Raw genomic sequence first — 20,716 nt, 5'->3', positions numbered from 1 at the left:
AGCTATACTTAGTTATTAGATTAATCTGGCACTGTAATTCTCCATGGTCCTCCCACTCAGCTATAGTTTTATTTGTGTAGTCCAGTTCAGTCAAACTAGTGCCAGTTTGCTAATATGACATTTCTTCTTTCTTTCTTTTTACAGAGGCCAATTTGAGTGGCCCACAAACAACCCAACAGGAAGTGATTGTGTCTGCTCTCCAGAGGAACCAGTTGGAACTGAAGCGATTGTTAGATGGCGGAGAGCTGGAGGAGGCCCGCCGTTTACTGGAGGAAGTCAGGAGCGAGACACAGTGGTTCTGTGCTCACACTGAGGACCTAACCTGGAGCTTTGTACAGGAATGCCTCCTCCTGCTGCTCTGCTTGGCACGCAACCTCAGCAGGCTGGTGGAGGCTTTTAACCGGGACTCAAGTCCTGCTGTTCCAAACCCTCGTGCTCCAGAGGCAGCTCCGCCATTACCTCCGGATGTCCTTAGTGTATCTCAACAGAAGACCCTAGGCACTGTGCTACAGTTTCTTGTCACCCTGGGCCTGTGTCCATACTTGGTCCCTGGGGTGGGGGTGAGTCTGGCGCTGCGCTCTGCGTTTGGGGTTGCTGTGGAAGGTGCAGTGCGTCGTGATGTAGCCCCAACCTGTGAACGCAGACTTCTCATAACCACTACTGTTTTTCTTGAGGTGGCTGCGCTGTCGTCCCTGGCCACTCTGGTCTTTACTCGCCACCTGGGTGACCTTATGGCGGTGCTTTGCCAGTTAGGGTATCGGCCTCATCGGCCTGAAGGAGACGGTGCAGAAAATAATAAGGTAAAATTACTCAAATTGTCGTATGCTAACAGTTTATTTTTAACCTATATTTTGCCAAGTAGTAATTCCTGTTCCTGTACAGTTTCAGTATTTGCACTATGTACAATCTTGTGCACATATGGCCCCTACTGCCTGATATTGATCATGATGATCCTGAAGGCACAATATTTTGTCCCACTGTACATGTGAATGGATGGGATGACCTAACACCTTTTAAAACTTGATGACCTTAATAATACTTAAGTGCTTTAAATTAATGTTTAGTTTATTTAGCTTTAAATATGACACATCAATTTGAAGAGATTGTTTTGTTTCATAGTGGCGCTTCACGTGATCACTTTTGACAAGTGCCATGGACCCCGAAAAGATGAGATACATCTATTTTGAACTTAGAGAATATATACATACTTCTCTGTCCTATCCTAGTCATATTCTGTTAAACATTCTGTTTTTGTCATCTTAAATTTTTTAAGAAGCCGTGTTGTCACTTCAATCAGACCAGACAGGACAAATCTGTGAATCTCTAAAATCTCTCCTCTTTTGTCATTGAAAGAATGCTTATCTTGCATTTTGTCTTGGTTTCAAAGTCAGAGACTTTGCTGAAGCCCCTTGTTCTAGGTCAAAGTTGAACCACTAGCTCCAGAATTATTGGCACCCTGCAAAAAGATGAGCAATGATTACTATATAAAATTAAGCAGTACAGCATGAGCATGAGTGCTGTTGTAGTGAATCTCAGCATGGCCGTAGGCACGAGGCCGCACGCCAAATGCCGCAGGTACTCACAGCTGTGCCGATATTCAGTACGCGAAACTGCTTTTATACAACAGTTCTATAAACATGAAATTAATATCAATTACCTGACATTTCAGACACAGTATAGCCAAACATTTTGTTTATTTTTGCTCCTTCAACAAAATTATTTTCCAAAGACGCAAAAGCTAGACAGAGCATTACATGTTGCCATGCAACACACTGACTGACTGGCAGCCTGTAGTAAGTGTAGTAACAGTTTCAGTGTAACAGACTATTGCTAGAATTGGAATTTTACATAGCAAACACAGTCAAGCTGAGTGATACAAATAGTGAAATGTACCAATGCTGTTATACTAAATATTGGCACTCTTCAAACATCCTTTTTCCAATCACATTAGTGGACCGGCACTAACTGTTGTATAATACACGTTACAGTACAGTGGCACATGTGGAACACGGGTGATTGCTACACTACAGATTTGCTGTGAATTCTATATAATGTGAAAATGTTGTAGTAGTTACTTATTTTTGAGAGTTTGTGTGGGATAAATGAAATGAGGCAGCGGGCCATGTGTTGGACTCTTGTGCTGTAAAGAGACTGCATACGTGACAGATAATTATTTCAGAGTTAGAGACTTTAATGCTGGAACCCCTTGCTGTAGGCTAGAACTGAACTACTAGCTGCAGTCTGCTCCAGAAATATTGGCATCCTGCAAAATAATGATTATTACATAAAATAAAAGACAGTATGTGTGCATTGTGCCCTGTGATGGCATCACAGCCAGAATGTATTGTCATCTTGCACCCAGTGTGGCCAAATTAGTGATGTCCCTAAAAAATACCTAAAATAAATGGAAATAAATTTTCACCCTTGGAAAAAGTCTGTTTATTTTTAAATTAGTCTCAGTCTTCAGAAAATTTATTGCTTCCTTTTTTATTGTTTCCTTGTTATTCCCTGATTTGTAACTGACTGAATATGAGGTTTTACTCACACACACACACACACACACAAAGTCCCGTTGTTGCAAAATAATCCATTGTTATTCATCACAATGGGGAAAACCAACAAGTTTTAAACAAAAAAGACACAGATGGATGTTGAGCCACAAGTTGGTTTGACTAGTTATAAATAAAAAAAAAAAAACAGAAGCAGTTCAAAATGCCATTAGGTACAATCAGGGACATAGTAAAAAAATCTCTCGAAATTTGCATTTGAAGGAGGCAAAGATTACAGTTTGACAGTTGCATTGTTTAGCTGATTCTTGGGGTTGTCAACTGAACCTCCATTAGCATTGGCCTTTTTTTCCCAATAATTTTTTTTTTCTCACAGGGCCTCACTGTGGAAGAGCGGAAGACATGCAAACAAGAACTTCAGAGTCTTCTGGGAAGAGTTTATCAGCCAATTGTTATCAAAGAGCTGCTGGTTCTTCAAGGGGGCCCCAAGGTGTGCAGTTTGTCTGTTTCTTCTTTTCTGAACTGCGTTTTTCATTAGTGTACCCTGTTCACAGTTTATGCTGATGTACTCCTCCAGGCAGTTCCAGGCTCCAGGTTGCACCAGGCTCCTGCCTGGTTGAGGCGTCTTTGTGGCCAGCTGCTCTCTGAGAGGTTGATGCAGTCACATGGGGTCCAAGCGGTGGTAAGAGCCATCCTGGAGGGATCAGCAGGTAAGAGTATTGGTATCAAGATCCTAGTGTTGGTATTGTGGAGGCTGTAGTGTGTAGTAATAGTAATGATCTTGTTTAGTAGAATTGGAACATGAATAAATTCAGAAAAGCATTAAATATCCTTGGTATAGTTGTGGTGTAGTTAAGGCTGTGATTGATTTGAAATGGGTTCACAATTTTGTAACAGCCTGTTCTTACAGATGGGGAACAATGTTTTTTTAAATTCATTAAAAAAATTTGCTAAAATGTGGGTATAATATATGGTTTTACAGGTTTGTAGGATTTATTGATTTATGTATTGAATTCACTCAAGACTTTGCTTGTATTCCATTATTTTGACCACTAGGTGGAGACTCAGATTGGAGAAAATGTGATGCTGTAGCCAAGATCCTGGCGACTTGCCCCCAGCAGTCGCTCTCTTCTGAGAGCTATTACAGTCAAGTGTGCCCACAGGTAAAGACGGGTTTAGTGCTAAAGTGAAAAATGGCATTGCTTGTCGAAAAATGCCTTGTCGAAAAACAGGCAGCCATTAATAAGCCTGCATTATACTAGAATAACTATGCGTTATAAAGAATAACTATGCATATGTGTGTACACACTATGCTGCGCACTACGTGAGCGTCATTGTTCACATTCTCTCCTATGTAATTAATGTGAATCTGGAAGATAAAGAGGTATTAGAGTGCAGGTCAGAGCTGAAACATTGGTAGTCGACAGGTTTCCATTATCGACCTCTGAAATATTAGTAATTTAATTCCAGCTGTTCTAGGATGCATACTTGGAAAGTCAGTTCAAGGAAACACAATCTTCAAAACGTTCCATCACTGTCATGGTTATCGAAAGATGTGTCAAAGCACATACTCTGACCTTATACCTAAAAGTATTGTGTGTGTGTGTATATATATATATATGACACACACAGTCAGTTTTTGTATTTGGACAGTGACACAATTTTCATAATTTTGCGTCTGTACACGACCACAGTGGATTTGAAGTGAAGCAGTCACGATGTGAATGAAGTGTAGACTTTCAGCTTTAATTCAAGGTGTTTATAAAATCATGTTTAACTCCCATCTAGGGTTGTACCCACTTGTCTCATGCACCCACTGTGTAGGAGGTGGGCTGATTTCAGTCATATATAATGTCAGGAATTAGAAACTTCTGATATATTGGGTTGATAGTCTCACCACCTTGGAATCATATTAGACTTTTATTCTCTAATTATATTATCTTGCTGTTTTCAGGTTCTAGAGCTTCTCCATTTCAAAGACAAGATAACAGCACTGCAGTTCCAGCGAGTGGCCACCAGGGTGGCGCTCACCATGGTGGAGGAACAACCTGAGTTTGCCCAGCACTTCCTACTGTCTCCTCTCCTCTTACCTTTACAGCACTGTGCATCCGTCCCAGGTCTGTGTGTGTGGATGTGTATAAAGACTGCAGTTTTCTTTAAATAGCTTGTGATTGATTGAGTATAGATTTCTCTGCTGTTAAAATGTCCAGCAAGGCCTGCAGTTATGTGACTGATGGTGCCACATCATCACTGTATATGTGTGTTGTAAACCTTCACTGGAGTGGACACTGAATCTTCTCAGTTCTGAATAGAAATGTTAAACTGTTTTTGCCTCTTAACATTTTACATTGATATTTTTTTTCATTTCATTTTATTTTAGAGGCAGCAGGTACTACAGGAGAGGATGTAGTACCTGAGTCTGAGCTGACCTGTTGTGTGGAGGATGTATATAAAGTGAGAAATTTACTAATATTGTGTCATGTTTTCTATATCATAAATCACAGTAATCTAGTAACATATTTTAATCAACATCATCAATTGCCAGATGTTTCCAGTAGAGCTGGCTGATCAGTTTTTATTTTTCTGTTGCCAAGATTTAATTTGCTTTTTTGATTTTACTTCTAAAATTTTGTAGTTCTAATGCTACAATTTGAGTCTTAGGTGCAGATATATTCTCTGTTTCTCTCTCTGGCTGCCAAATGCGCACTGGGCTGCTTGGTGCTATTTAGTACATCTGCATATACACTCACTGACCACTTTATTAGGAACACTGGTACTCTTTCTCATTCAATCAGCCAAACATGTGGCACCCACACTGCATAAAATCATGTAGATACAGGTCAAGAGCTTCAGTTACTGTTCACGTCAAATAGCAGAATGGAGAAATGGTCTGAGCTCAGTGACCATGGCATGGTTAGGGTACAGGCTCACTGAAACTGGTCAACTAAAGATTGGAAAAACTTCAGCTGCCCAGTTTCTAAGAGCATGTGCCCACTGAAGCCTCAGATTCCTGTCCTTAGCTGACAGGAGTGGAACCTGACAGTCTTCTGCTGTTGTAGCCCATCTGCCTCAAAGTGTCACATGCTGTGTGTTTTTTTTTAGATGCTTTTCTGCTCACTATAGTTTTTCAGAGTGGTTATTTGAGTTATCGTAGCCTTCTTGTCAGCTCGAACCAATCTCGCCATCATCAATAAGGCATTTCTGCCCACATTTTGCACCATTCTAGGTATCCTCAAGTGACTGTTGTTCATGAAAATCCCAGGATATCAGCAATTTCGTAAATTTCGTATATCACTACATAATTCTCATTGGGTGATATAGCAGAAAGACTTATTACAATTTCTAAATGTCACCCATATAGGTTATATAGATTTTTTTTTATATTTTTTAGTTTTGCATTTGCGTTCAGTGGCTTTAGCTTTCATCCTACCAAAGGGCTTTATTTCTATATAGTACAAGCTTACCTGGTGTTGCAAGAATGAAATAGACTCTTTTGTAAATCTATAAATTAATACTTTTAATAATAGCTTTTTTCACTTCTAACAGATCTATGTGGTGGGTAACAGCCCATCAGGAATGCTGCTAAGCGCACTGGGGGAAGTAATTCCCACAATTGTCAGCCTGTTTTGTTACACCAAACAAAATGTCTCACACCTACGGTCAGTAAAAGCCTGTGTTATGATAGGTTTACAAAATATTTTAATATTAAGTGCCCTAATGTTGATTATGCTCAACAGCACCCCCTGTCAGGAGATCTTGCAGTGGTACCTGTCTCATGTGGAGCAGTCATCAGCACTCTTACTGCTCAAACACCTGTGTGTCATGCAGGGGGGTGGAGCTGGAGTTGCACCAGGCTACCATTTCTCACCTGGCAGTGAAGGAGGCGTCAGGCTCACCCGAAAAGACCCAGACTGGTGACAAAGATGCGGCATTATGATGTGATATCATGTCAGTGAAGTCGATTTTCCTAAATATCTAATCATTTGGTCTGTCTTATGTACACAGTGATGAGGATGATGCTCTGTATGAGAAAGTGTCAGGGGATCAGTGGAAAGTGGAGTGTGTCGTGCAGCTCTTGGCTGAGATGAAGGACACTGATCTGCCTGGAGAATTCTTCCTCTCACTCCTGCAGGTATGTTTTGAAAGGAGTGGTATAACAGTGGGATAAATGACATTAAATATTTTGTTTCCCTCCATATTTTACAAACTATGCTCTTTTTTTTTTATTAAGCAGTAAATAGTTTCCCTGAGCCCATCTTTTTGTTGTAAGTAGACTCAGGTATGCAAGAAGGCATTTTTATTTGGTAGTTGCTAAACTTTTAGGCAGCATATGTGCATGTGACCTATACAGTGATGTCATAATTTTTGTAATAATTTTCACAGAATTGTAATTATTACATTATTGTACATGGTTTCATTAATGGTCCTTATCAAAAATACAGTTTTCATATCATTTTATATTTTATATTATATTTTTACATTGTAGAAAATCATTACTACTGGGTAGATAATATTAATACAACCTACCAGTTCAGTATGATTGGTGTCTTAAAAAAAATTCTGAAATTACATTTATTAAAGCTCTGCTATTTTTTATTTATTTTTTTAGTATTTTTAGCAGTTGTTACAGTAATATGGGGGGCAAACACAAATACACACCCCTGAAATAGGACTGGTCTTATCCTGTAGGTACTCTGTTACTGTTTGAATAAGAAGACAGAAATAGCGTAAAAGTAAACAAGGTAGCAATTTCTTTTCTCCGTGTAGGATCTGACAGACTTAGCAGCAGAGCAGCAGAAGCCTGAAAAGGAAGTAGACACATCTTCCATGACGCTGCTGGAGCTGGAGAAACACCTCACTGGGTGTGTGAGTGGCTATGGTCAGAGGCTGGCTCTCCTACAGACTCTGGCTGTTATGTGTGAGATTCTGCCACACACACAGCTACTGCGTAAGGCCACCCAGGTGTGTGATTGGTTTTCTGATTTATGCTTCAGAGTTAGACAAAGCACTTTAAGCCATATTGAGGTTCATGTTATAATTCTCGATAGACCACAACTTCCTAAACAAGACCAGAAGTCCATATCTAACATTGGGTAACTGCTTACCTAATTTGGTGTTCCTTGCTTTTCTTTGCTCTGTGTTTGTTGGCTATTTAAGCTTCTTTTTGTAGAACCCTTATCTGTCCTTGCATGACCTTATCTGAATTTGTGGCCTGGTTCTAGTAGGAGTCCTGATTAAGGGGATTTAGGACATATGACGCATTTCAATCTTATAAATAGCACACAGAATTTGTTGGTCTATGCCAAAATCTCTGCTATTTTTCCTGAAATAAAGTGTCTTGTGCACTCTGTGGCTGCCAAGAGCCATGCAGCCACCCAGCCAATTTTCATGCATTATAAGAGTATGCATGTAATAATGTTAAACAAACTTTCTCATTCTATCTCTTTCTTTCTGTCTAGGTGGTGAGCTTCATAGAGGCCATGCTACAGAGGGCATGTGTAGGTCTAGAACATGGCTCAGAGAGCTCAGTTGAGAGTCAGACTCTGAGTATGGGAATGGGTCTGGTGGCCACTCTGCTGTCTGGAGCTGCACAGGTATAGTACCGTCACCTTCAAGCCCTGGTGCGTTTACCCCCTCAGTGCGGTTTGTTTAGGCAGGTGTGAACACACCAGTCATTTTCATCACTGGATCAAAACAACCAACCATCCAATCTATGAGAGAGATGGTCTCTGCAGTGCGGTTCGATTTCAGGGAGAGCAAAATGTAACTCTAAATCATTTCAGCTGCAGCAATGAACCAAATTGAAGATGTGTTATGGCTGCCTGTGCAGAAGAACACAAAATAGAAATGTTGCTTAGAGTACATGAAAATACATTTCCTATCGTTCAGGTGGAAATAGGCGGAGTTTGGAGGGGGACCAGACCAGAGCTGAAGTTGGTATCATATTATAATTCAGTTTAATTTTCAGTCTAATTTTCCATTTAAGCAGCTTATAGTGCTACCTGATTATTTGCCTTAAAAACAGATGCCTGGTTACACTTTTACTTTTATAAGGGCACCTCCAGTTTCTATGGTCTTCTCCACAGCCCCAGTCTCTTTTTTTCCCATGCTGTTTAGCTGGGTATGAACGCCACTGGGGCGCAACAGAAAAAGCGTTCTCCCATCCTCGGGAGATCACAAGATTGAATCCCACCGATTCACTGTTCACTTGCTGTCTTTGCACCACTTTTTTTCTTCACCCTGCTCTAGCAAATAAGCTGGAGCCCACAATCATAACAATTTCGAAGGCAGAGAGAGACAGGCCTTCCAGTAAAATCTAGTAAAGACTTAAATTAATTTGCCTGTTTACCAGAATATCCTTCACTGAGTCAAATCAGGGTCAAATCAAAGCTTCACCTTTCTGTTTGCTTTATAAAGGGCTTGGTATAAAGAACGAGTTGAGGCCAGATATCACATACCTGTAATTGTTCAGTTTTACAATGGGGTTTCACTCCTATCGGCAACAGTGGACCAGAGAGAATTAGGTTTTGTTCTTCATGCAAGTTAATCTGGCCTCAAAAAATCTTTAGACATTAAGCTATAATCTTTTCATATTTCTCACTTGTGAATTAAATACTTTGTTATTATGCCTCAAGCAAAAGTTTTTTATGGATTATTTAAATTTGTGCAGTGTGAATACACATCGGACCAAATAAAATACAAACCAAAAACTCAATCAATTTTACTCTGTTTCAGAAGACTAAATTTTTATTATTTTTTACATTTTAATAAAATACAAACCAAAAACTCAATCAATTTTACAATTTTACAGACTAACAGATGAGAAAGTGCCCTTAAACTTAACAGCCCCTTAGAGTAGGGCACTCGCTGTTAACATTTATTTATGGATAGAATTGTTTCCTAGGTAAAGGGTTGTGTTTCTTTTCAGCTGACTCCAGAGGACTACTCCTCCATGGCCAGGCTTCTGGCTCCTTTGGAGCAGATTTCACAGCAGCACCCAGAGCCTGTGATCCAGGAGCTAGCGTCAGATCTGCGGGCTACTATAGCTACACGAGGGGCTTATCACTCAGACTCTGTGACTAATGCTGCCCAATGCTATAGCCATAGCAGTTATGCTCAAACAAAGAATCAGGTGACAAGCCAGAACAAAGGAAATCCTGTCAAACCTAGTGGAAGCTCAGAGAGCCCAAGAGCCCATGTTAGTCAGAACACTGAGATGCCACATATCAGTCAACAGTCACCTAAGGTTCCACCTACCTGCTGTTCAGTCAGTGCACAGTCCACTGCCTCTGTGCCTTCACATTCCCAAAATACAGCAAGTCTTGTCACAGTTAGCACCTCTGCAGAAGTGAGAGAGCAGGCCCAGAATTTGCAGCATAGAGATGAAAGAAATGGAAAATCATTTACACTGAAGCCTGCTGCCAGCACACACACCTCTGCTTCCACTAATCCAACTCCAGAGAAGGGCTTCTCTGAGTGGCTGCTGGAGGCCTGTGACCCCGATGTGCCCACCCGGGCCATGGCACTGCGAGCACTCACCCAATATGTAAAAGAGGGAACCAAGGATGCACTACAGGCCCGTGACAAGCTTCTGATGGTGAGTCTGAGTTTTGAAAGAAAAAGATGAGTGTGTTTGCATGTGAGACTCAGTGAATGCTCAGGCTAAAAGATCTGTAAGTGAATCACATGTACTCTTTGAAAAAAATGGTTTCCTCAATGGTTCTTTAATTGGTAGCAGTTCTAGCTCTCAAAATGGGTTCTGCTTGGAACAGGTAGAAGAACTGAATTCCTTCACAGTGCTGGATGGATGGATTTTTGTAACAGGTGTAGGGTCTTGGATTCAGTAATTAATACTATTATTAATACCATTTTCCTCTCTTTGGTAGGTGTTGTCCTGAGTTTTGTGTAGTGTAATAGACACTGGTTGACTGGTTGGTCCTTTTGAAAGGGGCACACCTCCTCTTGCTGTTGGTTGGGTGATAGAGGGAAAGATGCATTACAGATGTTTTATGAATGAGTGGAGATGTTTGGTATGAAATACCCTGAAGCCATGCTAGGGTCCACTGGGGATTGCTTGTGATTCTGTAACTAATATAATATTCTGTGTGATGGGATTCCCTGGTGTGGGTTCACAGTAGAGGTGTGCTTCACGACCCAGCAATTTTTTTTACTTTCATGTGAGCGGGAGCAGACAAACAAATAAGAAACTTATGGGATAAAGAAAGACCATAAACATGGAAGTGTATCGGACTGCCTTAATGGCACTGCACAACATGTTTACCGAGTTCCTTCATTAATCTTCAGTAAATTCAGTGACATAGCCAGGAATTAATTTCAGGGGTTTATGAGGAAATATATTAAATACAATCACAGTGTGATCTGTACAATTACATTGAAAAGTGTGATGTGCTCATGCATTCTGAATGAAGGCCAGAAGTAGTAGGAGTGGTAATGCTATGAATTTATTTGAGCTACCATCAACCAATCATACCATATTAGTAACTTTGCCTTAAAGAGATAAAAATCTCTTTGACAGTTCCACCGAAAATGTTTAAAATAAGATGCTAGTAATAGGGGAGAAATAAAATGTAGCCAATAAAATGTAATTAATCAGATTAAGGGGTGCATTGATCTGACATTTGAGGTAGTTAAATATGGAATCATAATGATGATTTTGATGACCTTTTATGAACATCAGTATAGAACAGTAACTACGCAAAATGTTATTTGACACGTATATAGTCAACTGCATCGTATGTGTTTTGTTTTAACCACCCACATTTAATCATTTAGAGCTGTCAAAATATTTCAGTCGGGTTCAAACCCAAAATCCCCCCCTACCCCTCTGCCAGTCAGGGTCATCCTGGTTACTTTTTTCTTTATATTTTGGAGAAATAGAACCAACTGAGTTCATTAGAAAATATCACTGGTTGGTACAAATATACACACACTCTGACACTTTACTGTTACTCTATAAATCCTGTCTTTTTACTGAAGCTGTAATTTTGTCCACATGGGGGTACACACGTGTCGGTGCATGAGTGTAATGATTTTAGTTGGTAAAGAGTGGAACGCTGTATAATACATTCAAATTCATGGTTGGTGTAAAATGATCAAGTAATAAACAAAAATAGAATAGTTGATATCAGTACTTGGAATTGATATTGGTTGTAAAAGAGCACATTACCGCATTAGTGTTCTAATCTTCAGTAACCTCAAGCCATAAAAAAGCAGTTATAGCCAGTTCAGTGGATTTAATTTGTATTCATTATTGCGTTTACCTTAAATATCTACTGAGAATTGAGCTAGTGCCTTGCTCAACTGTCGCTGATAATCAGACAAGTAATTACTTTCAGTTAATTTTGTCACAGTGTTAAGTGAAGCTTTGTTTGCATTTTCCAGATATTTTTGGAGAACCTGGAGCATGAAGACTCATTTGTATACCTTTCTGCCATTCAAGGTATGAGGTCTGATGTTAAGTGAAAATGGCTTGGGTTAAATAGCGATGATTTATCTAATGCAGAGGAAATAATGTTGATAAGTTAATCAATTTAATGTACTTTGAAGTTAATGCGCTATAAAAATATCTTGCTTCCCATGTATCTTTTATATACAGTTGTGAGAGTCTAGATATTTTGTGCATACTTGGGTTAATTGGGATCTTAATGCACAACATTTAGTATGAAACATAGCGTGAAACATCAGTAAACAGTAGCGTTGGTACCAGACTCACACTAAAGCTGTCGTAAGACCTAAATGAATAAATATGGCTTTTCCTACTGTTTTATTCATAACTCAGTTACAGTCGGGTCCCTGGTGGCCTAGTGGCTAAGGATCCCATGCTCTCACCGCCATAGTCGGCATTCAATTCCTGGGCAGGGAACACACCCAGCCACTGGGAATGTACTCTCGGTGCTGGTCCCAAGCCCGGATAAAATAAGAGGGTTGTGTAAAATCCACCTGTGCCAAATCAAAAATGTCGAGCAATGATCCGCTGTGGCGACCCCTAACGGGAGCAGCCGAAAGAACAAAAGATACAGTCAGAAGTTGTAGGATGTATTTGGTAATGCATAATACCATCATTATACCACACTACTAATCTCTATGCAGTACCAGTGACCTCTAAATCTTACTATGACAAATAAGAGAACAAATTAAAAAAGACTGTTTACTTTTACAAGACATTAACCATAGTACTATATTGTAAGTTTACTGCTTTGGTGAAGTGTTTTATTTTTAAGCTGATCAGCTAAACTTACACACACATTGCTGTTTATGCATTATTAATGTGAATACCAACCTCAGCTGTACTTGAGAGGACACTGGGGACCAAATTTTTTAACCTCAGCTAAAGAAAAGCTTTTGTATGCTCATAGCTGAGAGCTCCGTTTTACACATTTCAGCATTTCTGATATAAAGTCCTTGAGACAAATAAAAAATGTTTTTCTGTGCTGTCGTATAAAGCAAACAACAGCAGCTACGCTAGCAGGGCAAGGAGTTGAGGTCAACAATATATATTTATGGAGACATTATTATACTTATTACAGTGATGTGACCTGTGAAGAATATTTTGTGTTTACTTGGATTAGAAATCATACTTGTCCCATAATTTGTGTTTTCTATACAAAACCACTACTGAAAGTGTGTTGAAAGCACTGTGGATAAATTGTGAGGAGTGTGAATTTGAAGAGCTTAGCAAACAGTGCTGATACTATCAACTAACTAGTTAACATGAACAAAACTGACAGAATTTCTGAGTTTTTAATCCATATAAATAAATATTATAAATATAATATTATTCATAATCTTTTCTGTGAATGCTAGCTAACATGAGCCTACTTGACAGTTTGTAAGCAAATTTTTTAATCTATAAAAATAAATATTCATAATCTGTAGAAGCCCTGAACCAGATTTCAGTTGTGAAAAAAGTTCTGTTTTTATTTCAATATTTTTAACTTAATATCTCTTGATTTCAAGATGTCATTATTTTGACATATTATTGTTATTTCACAGAAACACCACAGAAACACCACAGAAACGATCATTAAGACTAAGATATTGAATATTAACTTACTGAATATTAATTTTTATTCTGTATGCTGTTTTCTGGGTAGTAAGTAAACCAGGCATTGCTTTAGTGGAATTCACAAAAGAAGACCCCTAAGACTTAAACTGTCAGAATACCATAATGGTCATAGCTCTATGGTCATTTTGATTGTTTGAATTTGATATACTTGTTTATAGAATATTGCAGAATAAATAGTTTTGTTATATTAGGATAGGTATTAAAACAATTCAACATGACAAATAAAAATTCTAAATGATAAGTTTTAAATATTATAAATAGTACTTATTCTACTGCAGTATGGGGATCTGAAAGACTGAATGAAAACCTATTTCAGGTCAGTCTTGTTGTTTGTCTTGTGTGTGTGTGTGTTTGTGTATGTGTAGGCCTGGTCCTGTTGGCTGACTCATTTCCTGAGCAGATCCTGCAGCGGCTGTTGGCCGAATATCAGGCAGCTCCAAATGCAGCTTCCTCCAGCAGGGGGCGATGTCTGGAGACACGCCTCAAGGTGGGGGAGGCTTTGATGAGAGCTAGTAGAGCCATGGGTGAGTACAATTTGTAATCCATTGTTTGTCTGTCTTTCTGATCTATGAGCTTAGCTTTTCACATCCTATCTGCCTTTCTCTTTTTCATGCAGAGTTGATCAGACACTTAAATATTAATCTTTAATTCAGATTCGAAGCGTATTTTCTTAAGTCTCCCCTCCCTTCTTCTGGTCTGTGCCAGATTTTGGGTAGTGCAGTGTTCCTGGCAGAAGCATGGGGTTATTCTTTGTGTCTGTGTTATTCAGGCTGGGCCTGGGTGTCTCAGTTTGGCACTGTTTCTCACATCTAACAGAACCTGCTCTCAATGGGTCCAACAGCTGCTTTGCTCCGTCTCCAAAAACACACATTGTGACTGCCCCCGTCAGCTCCGTTGCACTGCACCAGCAACCCAAAGCTTTCTCACTCTGTCCATGCCACTCTTAAGCTCTGTTGCTTCTGGCATGATGTAACTAAATAGTAAGAATTATCTAAGGAGTTTAAGGTTTCTGTGCTAGTTTATATTAACGTAAGGATTATGGTTGCTGAATATCAAAGCCTGAAGATTTCAGTACTTCAGCTGTTTCAGTACTTTCCAATTTAGTGTCTTGAATTTACTTTGCACATGTTTGGTTAATTAATAGGCTCAAACAGATGCTCATGCTGACTTTCTTAATATTTTAAACACATGCATCAAATAGGGTCCTTTGCACATGACTGTTTTTGAAGTTTATGTTCTTTTTTCAACAGAGACTCTGTAGAGACTCAGTCCCACTGGACCCACATGCCAAGCATTTAACACTGAATTAGAACTGGCTCATACTACTGAAGACAGTAGAAAATTAACTTAGCAGTACAGCCATCCATTTCCACTTAAAAAGAAAGGAAAAGAAAAAAGTGTGCTTAAAAAGAATAAACTTTGCTTTATTACCCATTGCTTTCCATTTTTCCAAATTGCTCAGAGTGACCCAAGAAGTACCATTTTAGCCATTTACTCATGCATAAGGTATGTGATTAAGTCACTCTCACACGTTCACACAAAGATGGAGAGAAATTGTGGCCTCTGAGCTGTGTTTATTTTCTCAGCACCTTGGCTGTGTGTTTTGTGAAAAGGAGTCACATCTCTAAAGAATAGTGTACATTGCAGGGCTGTTAAAATAAAAGAGCTCTGTGTGTGGGATACTGGAAAATATGCTATCCCTGGAAAAAAGATCACTAAATGAAAAAAACAGCCATGAACATCTTCAAGATATCAAAAAATTACTTAATTAATAAATTAAAAATGAGGTTATCAATTATTAGTAATTCTGCAGCATAATAAGTTGGGAAGACAGGAGGCACAAGGTTAAATCTCTGCAAGTTGCAGTGCTGGGGTCTGGAGGATAGAGGATCAGGAGATGGAAATGTATACTTCTGTTTAGCCCTTGTGTTGAATTCCAGCAGATGTGTGTACAGTCTGTAACAGATTGAGTGCAGTCCATGAGCTGGTAAAATGCCTCTTCTTCAGGATGACTGTATCCCTAGCATTTGGCCAATCCATCTGATATTCAAGTGCAATAGAAATGGCATGGCCAAAAGAAAGAATTACAGTGCTGATGTCCCCTAGAAAAGCTGTGTGTTCTAGCTGTGTGTATTCCTATTCAACAAGAGGAAGATGAATAAAGTATGTCTACGGCAGGCAATGTTACTTTTATTTTTATTTTTTTTAAAGACATTTGACGTACTGATTTGGCATGGTCCAAAGTCTTTTCACCAGTTTTTGGGTGTGCACGTTGAACCCTCTAGCACCACCAACAGACTAAAGTTAGACATACAAGTTGAACATATAATGGGACACCTCATCACAAATTCATCATTCCAATTTTGAAAGATAGCTCAGGACATGCTAAGTCCCATGATTATGATTTTACCAGAGTCTTACATAGAAATGGCCATCATACAAAAAGTGTTGTTTTTTAGCGTCACTACACTTACATATTTTCCAACCTTTATTAAACTTGTGTGAGAGTATCATCAGTCTGGACCACACACGAGTTATTCATAGACTCCTTACTCATTTTCCAGCTGACATTAAAGGTGCCAAACAGGAAACCAGACTATACATCAGCTATAATGCATCATGACACCAAACTTGATAGGTGGGTTTAGGGCCACGCCTTAAAGATCCCCTAGAAGAGTTGCATCATTGGAGAACTTGGCATACTATAATTAAAATATGACCAAAATGCTTATAAAATCTGAACCACTTGCCAAAAATCTATTATTCTTTGTTCTCTGGTTCTTTGATTATTTTCATACAGGATGAATTTGATACTCTGCCCACAAATGTTGACCAATAAATGTCAAATTTCAAGTCAGATGATATTTGCATTATGCCCAACATAAAATAGCAAATGGATTTTTGGTTTTCAAAAGAGCACTAATGAACTCAGCAGCAAAGATGCCAAACAGTGAGGCCATATCTCAGCAGGGCTTTTACATATTGACTACAAAACTTCTGTCTTTGCTGTGATGCCCTGAGAGTAGCAATGGACTATTGGGTTCTTTAGTCAAAAAAGGGGGCACTCTTGGGAACAGGACATGAGACCATATCTGAGCAACACTATTGGGGATTCACACCAAACTCTGAATATTTTTTTTGACAGTTCACACTAATACTACCCGTGGACTTGCATATTCTTTCTCTGTTGTGCATTATTATTATTGTATAATCTCACTTCTAGTTTATTTTTTAGAAAATCATTTCTAAAAATTCGTTCATCTTCGGTAACTGCTTTATTCTGGTCAAGGTTGCAGTGGATCCGGAGCCACTCTGGAACCAGACAATAACCATAGTCCATAGTCCATAGAACCATAGTCCAATGCAGCAGTCACTGTAGTGCTTGGATCCCTCAATTGCTACTTGTAGTTTTATTTGTTACTTACTCTTTACTGTTTGCTACTTACTCTTTAGCCTTTCAGTATGAGACCAACAAAACCTTTATCTATTATAAATTAGTGTCTGATTATCTGTGTTTTGATTCTGGGGTCTCTCTTCCCTGTCAGGTGACCTTGCACCACACTATGGCCGCCCTCTGATTGGGGCATTCCTAAGTGGCACACGGGACAACGACAGCAGCGTTCGTGCCAGCTGCCTATCCAACCTGGGAGAGTTGTGCCAGCGCTTACATTTCTCCCTCGGTCCACTGGCACAGGAGGTAATCCAACTGACCATCACACCAAAGCAGTCATACTGGATAGACAGATTGGCTGAAACTTTTAATTTATGGACTTTTTTTTTTTAATAGTAGTTAATATAGTAATAACATGAATTTTTAATAACACCTTTTTTTTAGTTGTGTTTACAAGTTTAATTTATGCAGGTCCTTAAAGTATCATATTGCAGCCTGCAATTAGTGAGACATAAGTAGATCTTTTGATTCAATTCGGCCTTGTACTTGTGTGGCTACATTCTAACCAGTGGTCAATGGGCAAGGTTGGGATGTGTGAGTCAGAGCAAGAGGCAGAACATTGTCTTGAGGGGATGAAGTGCTGCTTCAGGTCTCACTGCATAATAAGAATTCTGCACTGCAGCACTTAGTAATGTATGTGCATATCATCAATGTATCTATGTGTGTGTTTGCACATACAGAATTCTACTGACCCTTTCCCCTTTGCTTTAATTATGGTTTATGCTGGTGCAAAAAGAATGGGGGAGGGGTCAACATGAACCTCTTATGTGTCTAATTCTGTCAATATCTGAGCTGGCAAAACCTCAGAGCCACCTCACAAGCATGACTATTTGGTATGCATTTTTATCCTATGCTATGAAAATACAGAATATGGTGTTTCTAGATATTTAATGTGAATTTGTACACATTTTTTTTACTTAGTCTCTGTGTATGCATCAGGTTTCTAAGTAAGCTGTTGTACATGGCTGAGGTTCAGTAGGAGAGAGGTGGGGCATGTTGGAGCTCTTCATGAATAAGCAGCTCTGTCACTGTGAATAACAGGGTTGCTTATTCATGAACAGGCCACTCTCATTTAAGTGTGTGTGTAATCTTTGACCTAGTAGACTTTCATTACTGTATCTGCATGGAGTACAGCACTGCAGTCTACCGCATTCTATACTGCATTCACAAAAATTTGTTTCTCATCTTTACACTGTGTGTGTTTTATCCAATAGTTGAGCATGTGTCTCACAACCCTGATAAAGACAGAAAAAGAGGCTGAAGTGCGGAGAGCTGCAGTCCATGTCATTGCTTTACTACTGAGGGGCCTCAGTGATAAAACCACTCAGGTGGGTGTATGTGAGAATGAGTGTAATCACCCATTAAATGCCATATTGTGTTGAATAAAGCATGAAAGTGTTACCTAAAATGCACAACAGACTCGGCACATAGAATGTGTGCATAACGTACGTGATCTTTCCTCCAGTCTGAATCACAAAATGGTGCCAGTGGGAATAGAGGAAAAGTGTGCTTCGTTTTCTTAAACAGTGTCAGTGGACCATGGGGGCAAGGGGACAGTTCACGGTTGACCATGATTACACACAGCTCATTTAAAAGTGTGATAGTGACCAAACGACATCTTTATTCTGGTTGCCCATGTTAATGTAATGAATATCTTTTTTTTTTTTAAATGACAGTTCACAATGTGTATAAAGTGAGGCTTCTTTGGAATTCACTCATGTGAAAATTTGTTGCACAAAAAGTAAAAATAAAGAAAGAAAGCAGTAGGATTGATGCATGAATTTTTGATACAGGTGCATTGTATGCTCCAGAGCTTGTGTGGATTGAAACATTAGTTAAAATGGAAGCATATCTGTTCTTCTTTTCAGTGTGACACCCATGAGATTTAATTAACTCACTTCAGTTTTATTTGTATAGCGCTTTTACCAGTAGACATTCCCACAAAAAAGAAATCCGGATGTACATTTACATCCCTAAAGAGCAAACCAGAAGTGACAGTGGTGAGGAAAACATCCTGAGACGACATGAGGAAAAAACCTTGAAAGGATCCGGACACAAAAGGGAACCCATTCTCTTCTGGATTACAACAGATAGTGGGATTATAAATCATTATTCTTCTACAATTGTATACTATAGAGTCAAGCAGTACTAGTGTTGAAAGGATTGTCAGTATGATTATATTATGAATAGGAGTCCTGGGATGAGCATGGGACTGTCTTTATGATTGCAGCAGCTCAAGTCTGCAGTACCCAGGTGGGTACTGAAGAAAGGGTGGGCATAAACTGTTTTGGGGAAGTGCAAATCCATGTGAGACCATCCACTACAGCAGGAAGTGTAGACGCTGAAAGCAGAAGAAGAGCATCAGGATGAATCAGGTCCACTTTAGAAACCCTTTCAGTGTGAATTGTTCTTCTAATACATTGCACACCTGTGTCTAACACATGGTTTAAAGGGAGGAATTCAACAGGCAGCTTTAGAAGTGTGGATGAGGCAGATGGTTTGAAAACCACTGGTCTCTCATCAAGCCCGCTCCTCTGTGAAGCAGTGTGTGTTTTCCCTAATTCTCCTCATTTCCGTTAACTGTTTTTCCCATGGTCCAGTACACTCTGTATTATTTCTGATTACATGTAGTAGGCTCTACATGTAATCAGTGCATAATAAATTAGATAAATCATCCATGATTATTTATACGTTTATATGATTATATCATTAATGCTGTGATGAGTAAAGTTCCAAATAAATAAATATATTTAATTAGAATTGAAGATTTTTGATGAACCATTTTTAATCATTAAAATCAATGAATTGATAAATTCTCCCTAGAATAGAAGAAACTCAAAAGTCATCCTGCTTGGACTGAAGTAGAGTGTAGAGAGACTGAAGAAGACAGAAGTTTACCCAGCGATGAGAAATGGTTTAGTGGAGTTAACACTGGCATTCAGTGTGATTACACTGCAAGTGACATCACACGAAGTGGCTTGCTTTGGCAAGTCATCTGGCTTTTTAGTCAGGAAAAAATGAGTCATTCTATTGTGCTGCAAAAAAATTACATCTTAGCTATATCTTGAATATGGGCAAATTTATACATAAAAAAGCTTACAAAGGGCACAAAACACACTCAAGATTTCTTTTAGATAGGTATAAATAAACAGCTTGTTCCAGAAAACTTTGATCATCCGTTTTTTCTTTGTCAAATAACAACACATTTTTATCCGTTCACAATCAGACTTAGATTATGCGGAGCTCCCTCCATACAAGTGCCTGTGAACGAGTTGGTACTATAGAAACAATAACGTATTAGAAAGTATGCATTAATATAAACCTGTCAATCGAAGAACTGTCAGAACTGCTGTTATAGAAAATCAATCAACACCTTCTGACCAATCAGATTTGGAGAATTCAACAGTGCTATGATGTAAATTAGAAATATTAGACAAATAAAATATGTGCAAACGTCAGAGAAAAGATGCATGGTTGTGGTCTTCAGAAGGTCCGTGTAACTTAGTTAGAATAATACAAAAGTGTCAGATACCAAAAATAGTTAAATAGGCCACACATTAATGCAAAATTTCCTGGAAAAAGAGAAGTGTAGAATCATAGTGTTCTTTAATCACTATGAATATGAAGCAGTAAGGCATTACATCTTGTTCCACTATCTACAAAAGGCTGTTG

At 39.0% G+C, this 20,716-nt stretch overlaps 1 protein-coding gene across 2 annotated transcripts in view; it reads left to right on the top strand.

Moving 5' to 3' along the window:
- The window catches only part of tango6 (transport and golgi organization 6 homolog (Drosophila)), a 28,100-nt gene that overhangs the window by 3,262 nt on the left and 4,122 nt on the right, over nucleotides 1-20,716 (top strand). The window contains exons 2-18 of one of the 2 annotated variants that reach the window (XM_053235074.1): nucleotides 145-560; nucleotides 675-800; nucleotides 2,884-2,997; nucleotides 3,085-3,217; nucleotides 3,564-3,670; nucleotides 4,462-4,624; nucleotides 4,888-4,961; nucleotides 6,054-6,166; nucleotides 6,245-6,421; nucleotides 6,513-6,639; nucleotides 7,275-7,469; nucleotides 7,967-8,101; nucleotides 9,436-10,104; nucleotides 11,910-11,967; nucleotides 13,959-14,117; nucleotides 17,139-17,290; nucleotides 18,259-18,372. In XM_053235074.1, coding sequence (XP_053091049.1) covers nucleotides 145-560; nucleotides 675-800; nucleotides 2,884-2,997; nucleotides 3,085-3,217; nucleotides 3,564-3,670; nucleotides 4,462-4,624; nucleotides 4,888-4,961; nucleotides 6,054-6,166; nucleotides 6,245-6,421; nucleotides 6,513-6,639; nucleotides 7,275-7,469; nucleotides 7,967-8,101; nucleotides 9,436-10,104; nucleotides 11,910-11,967; nucleotides 13,959-14,117; nucleotides 17,139-17,290; nucleotides 18,259-18,372 — 3,032 coding nt within the window. Of the gene's footprint in view, nucleotides 1-144; nucleotides 801-2,883; nucleotides 2,998-3,084; nucleotides 3,218-3,563; nucleotides 3,671-4,461; nucleotides 4,625-4,887; nucleotides 4,962-6,053; nucleotides 6,167-6,244; nucleotides 6,422-6,512; nucleotides 6,640-7,274; nucleotides 7,470-7,966; nucleotides 8,102-9,435; nucleotides 10,105-11,909; nucleotides 11,968-13,958; nucleotides 14,118-17,138; nucleotides 17,291-18,258; nucleotides 18,373-20,716 lie in introns of both variants that reach the window. The other variant, XM_026927619.3, reaches the window with a different exon arrangement.

Source organism: Pangasianodon hypophthalmus, chromosome 6 (genome assembly GCF_027358585.1).
Source record: "Pangasianodon hypophthalmus isolate fPanHyp1 chromosome 6, fPanHyp1.pri, whole genome shotgun sequence".
NCBI lineage: Eukaryota > Metazoa > Chordata > Actinopteri > Siluriformes > Pangasiidae > Pangasianodon > Pangasianodon hypophthalmus.
This window is presented reverse-complemented; position numbering and strand designations above follow the sequence as displayed.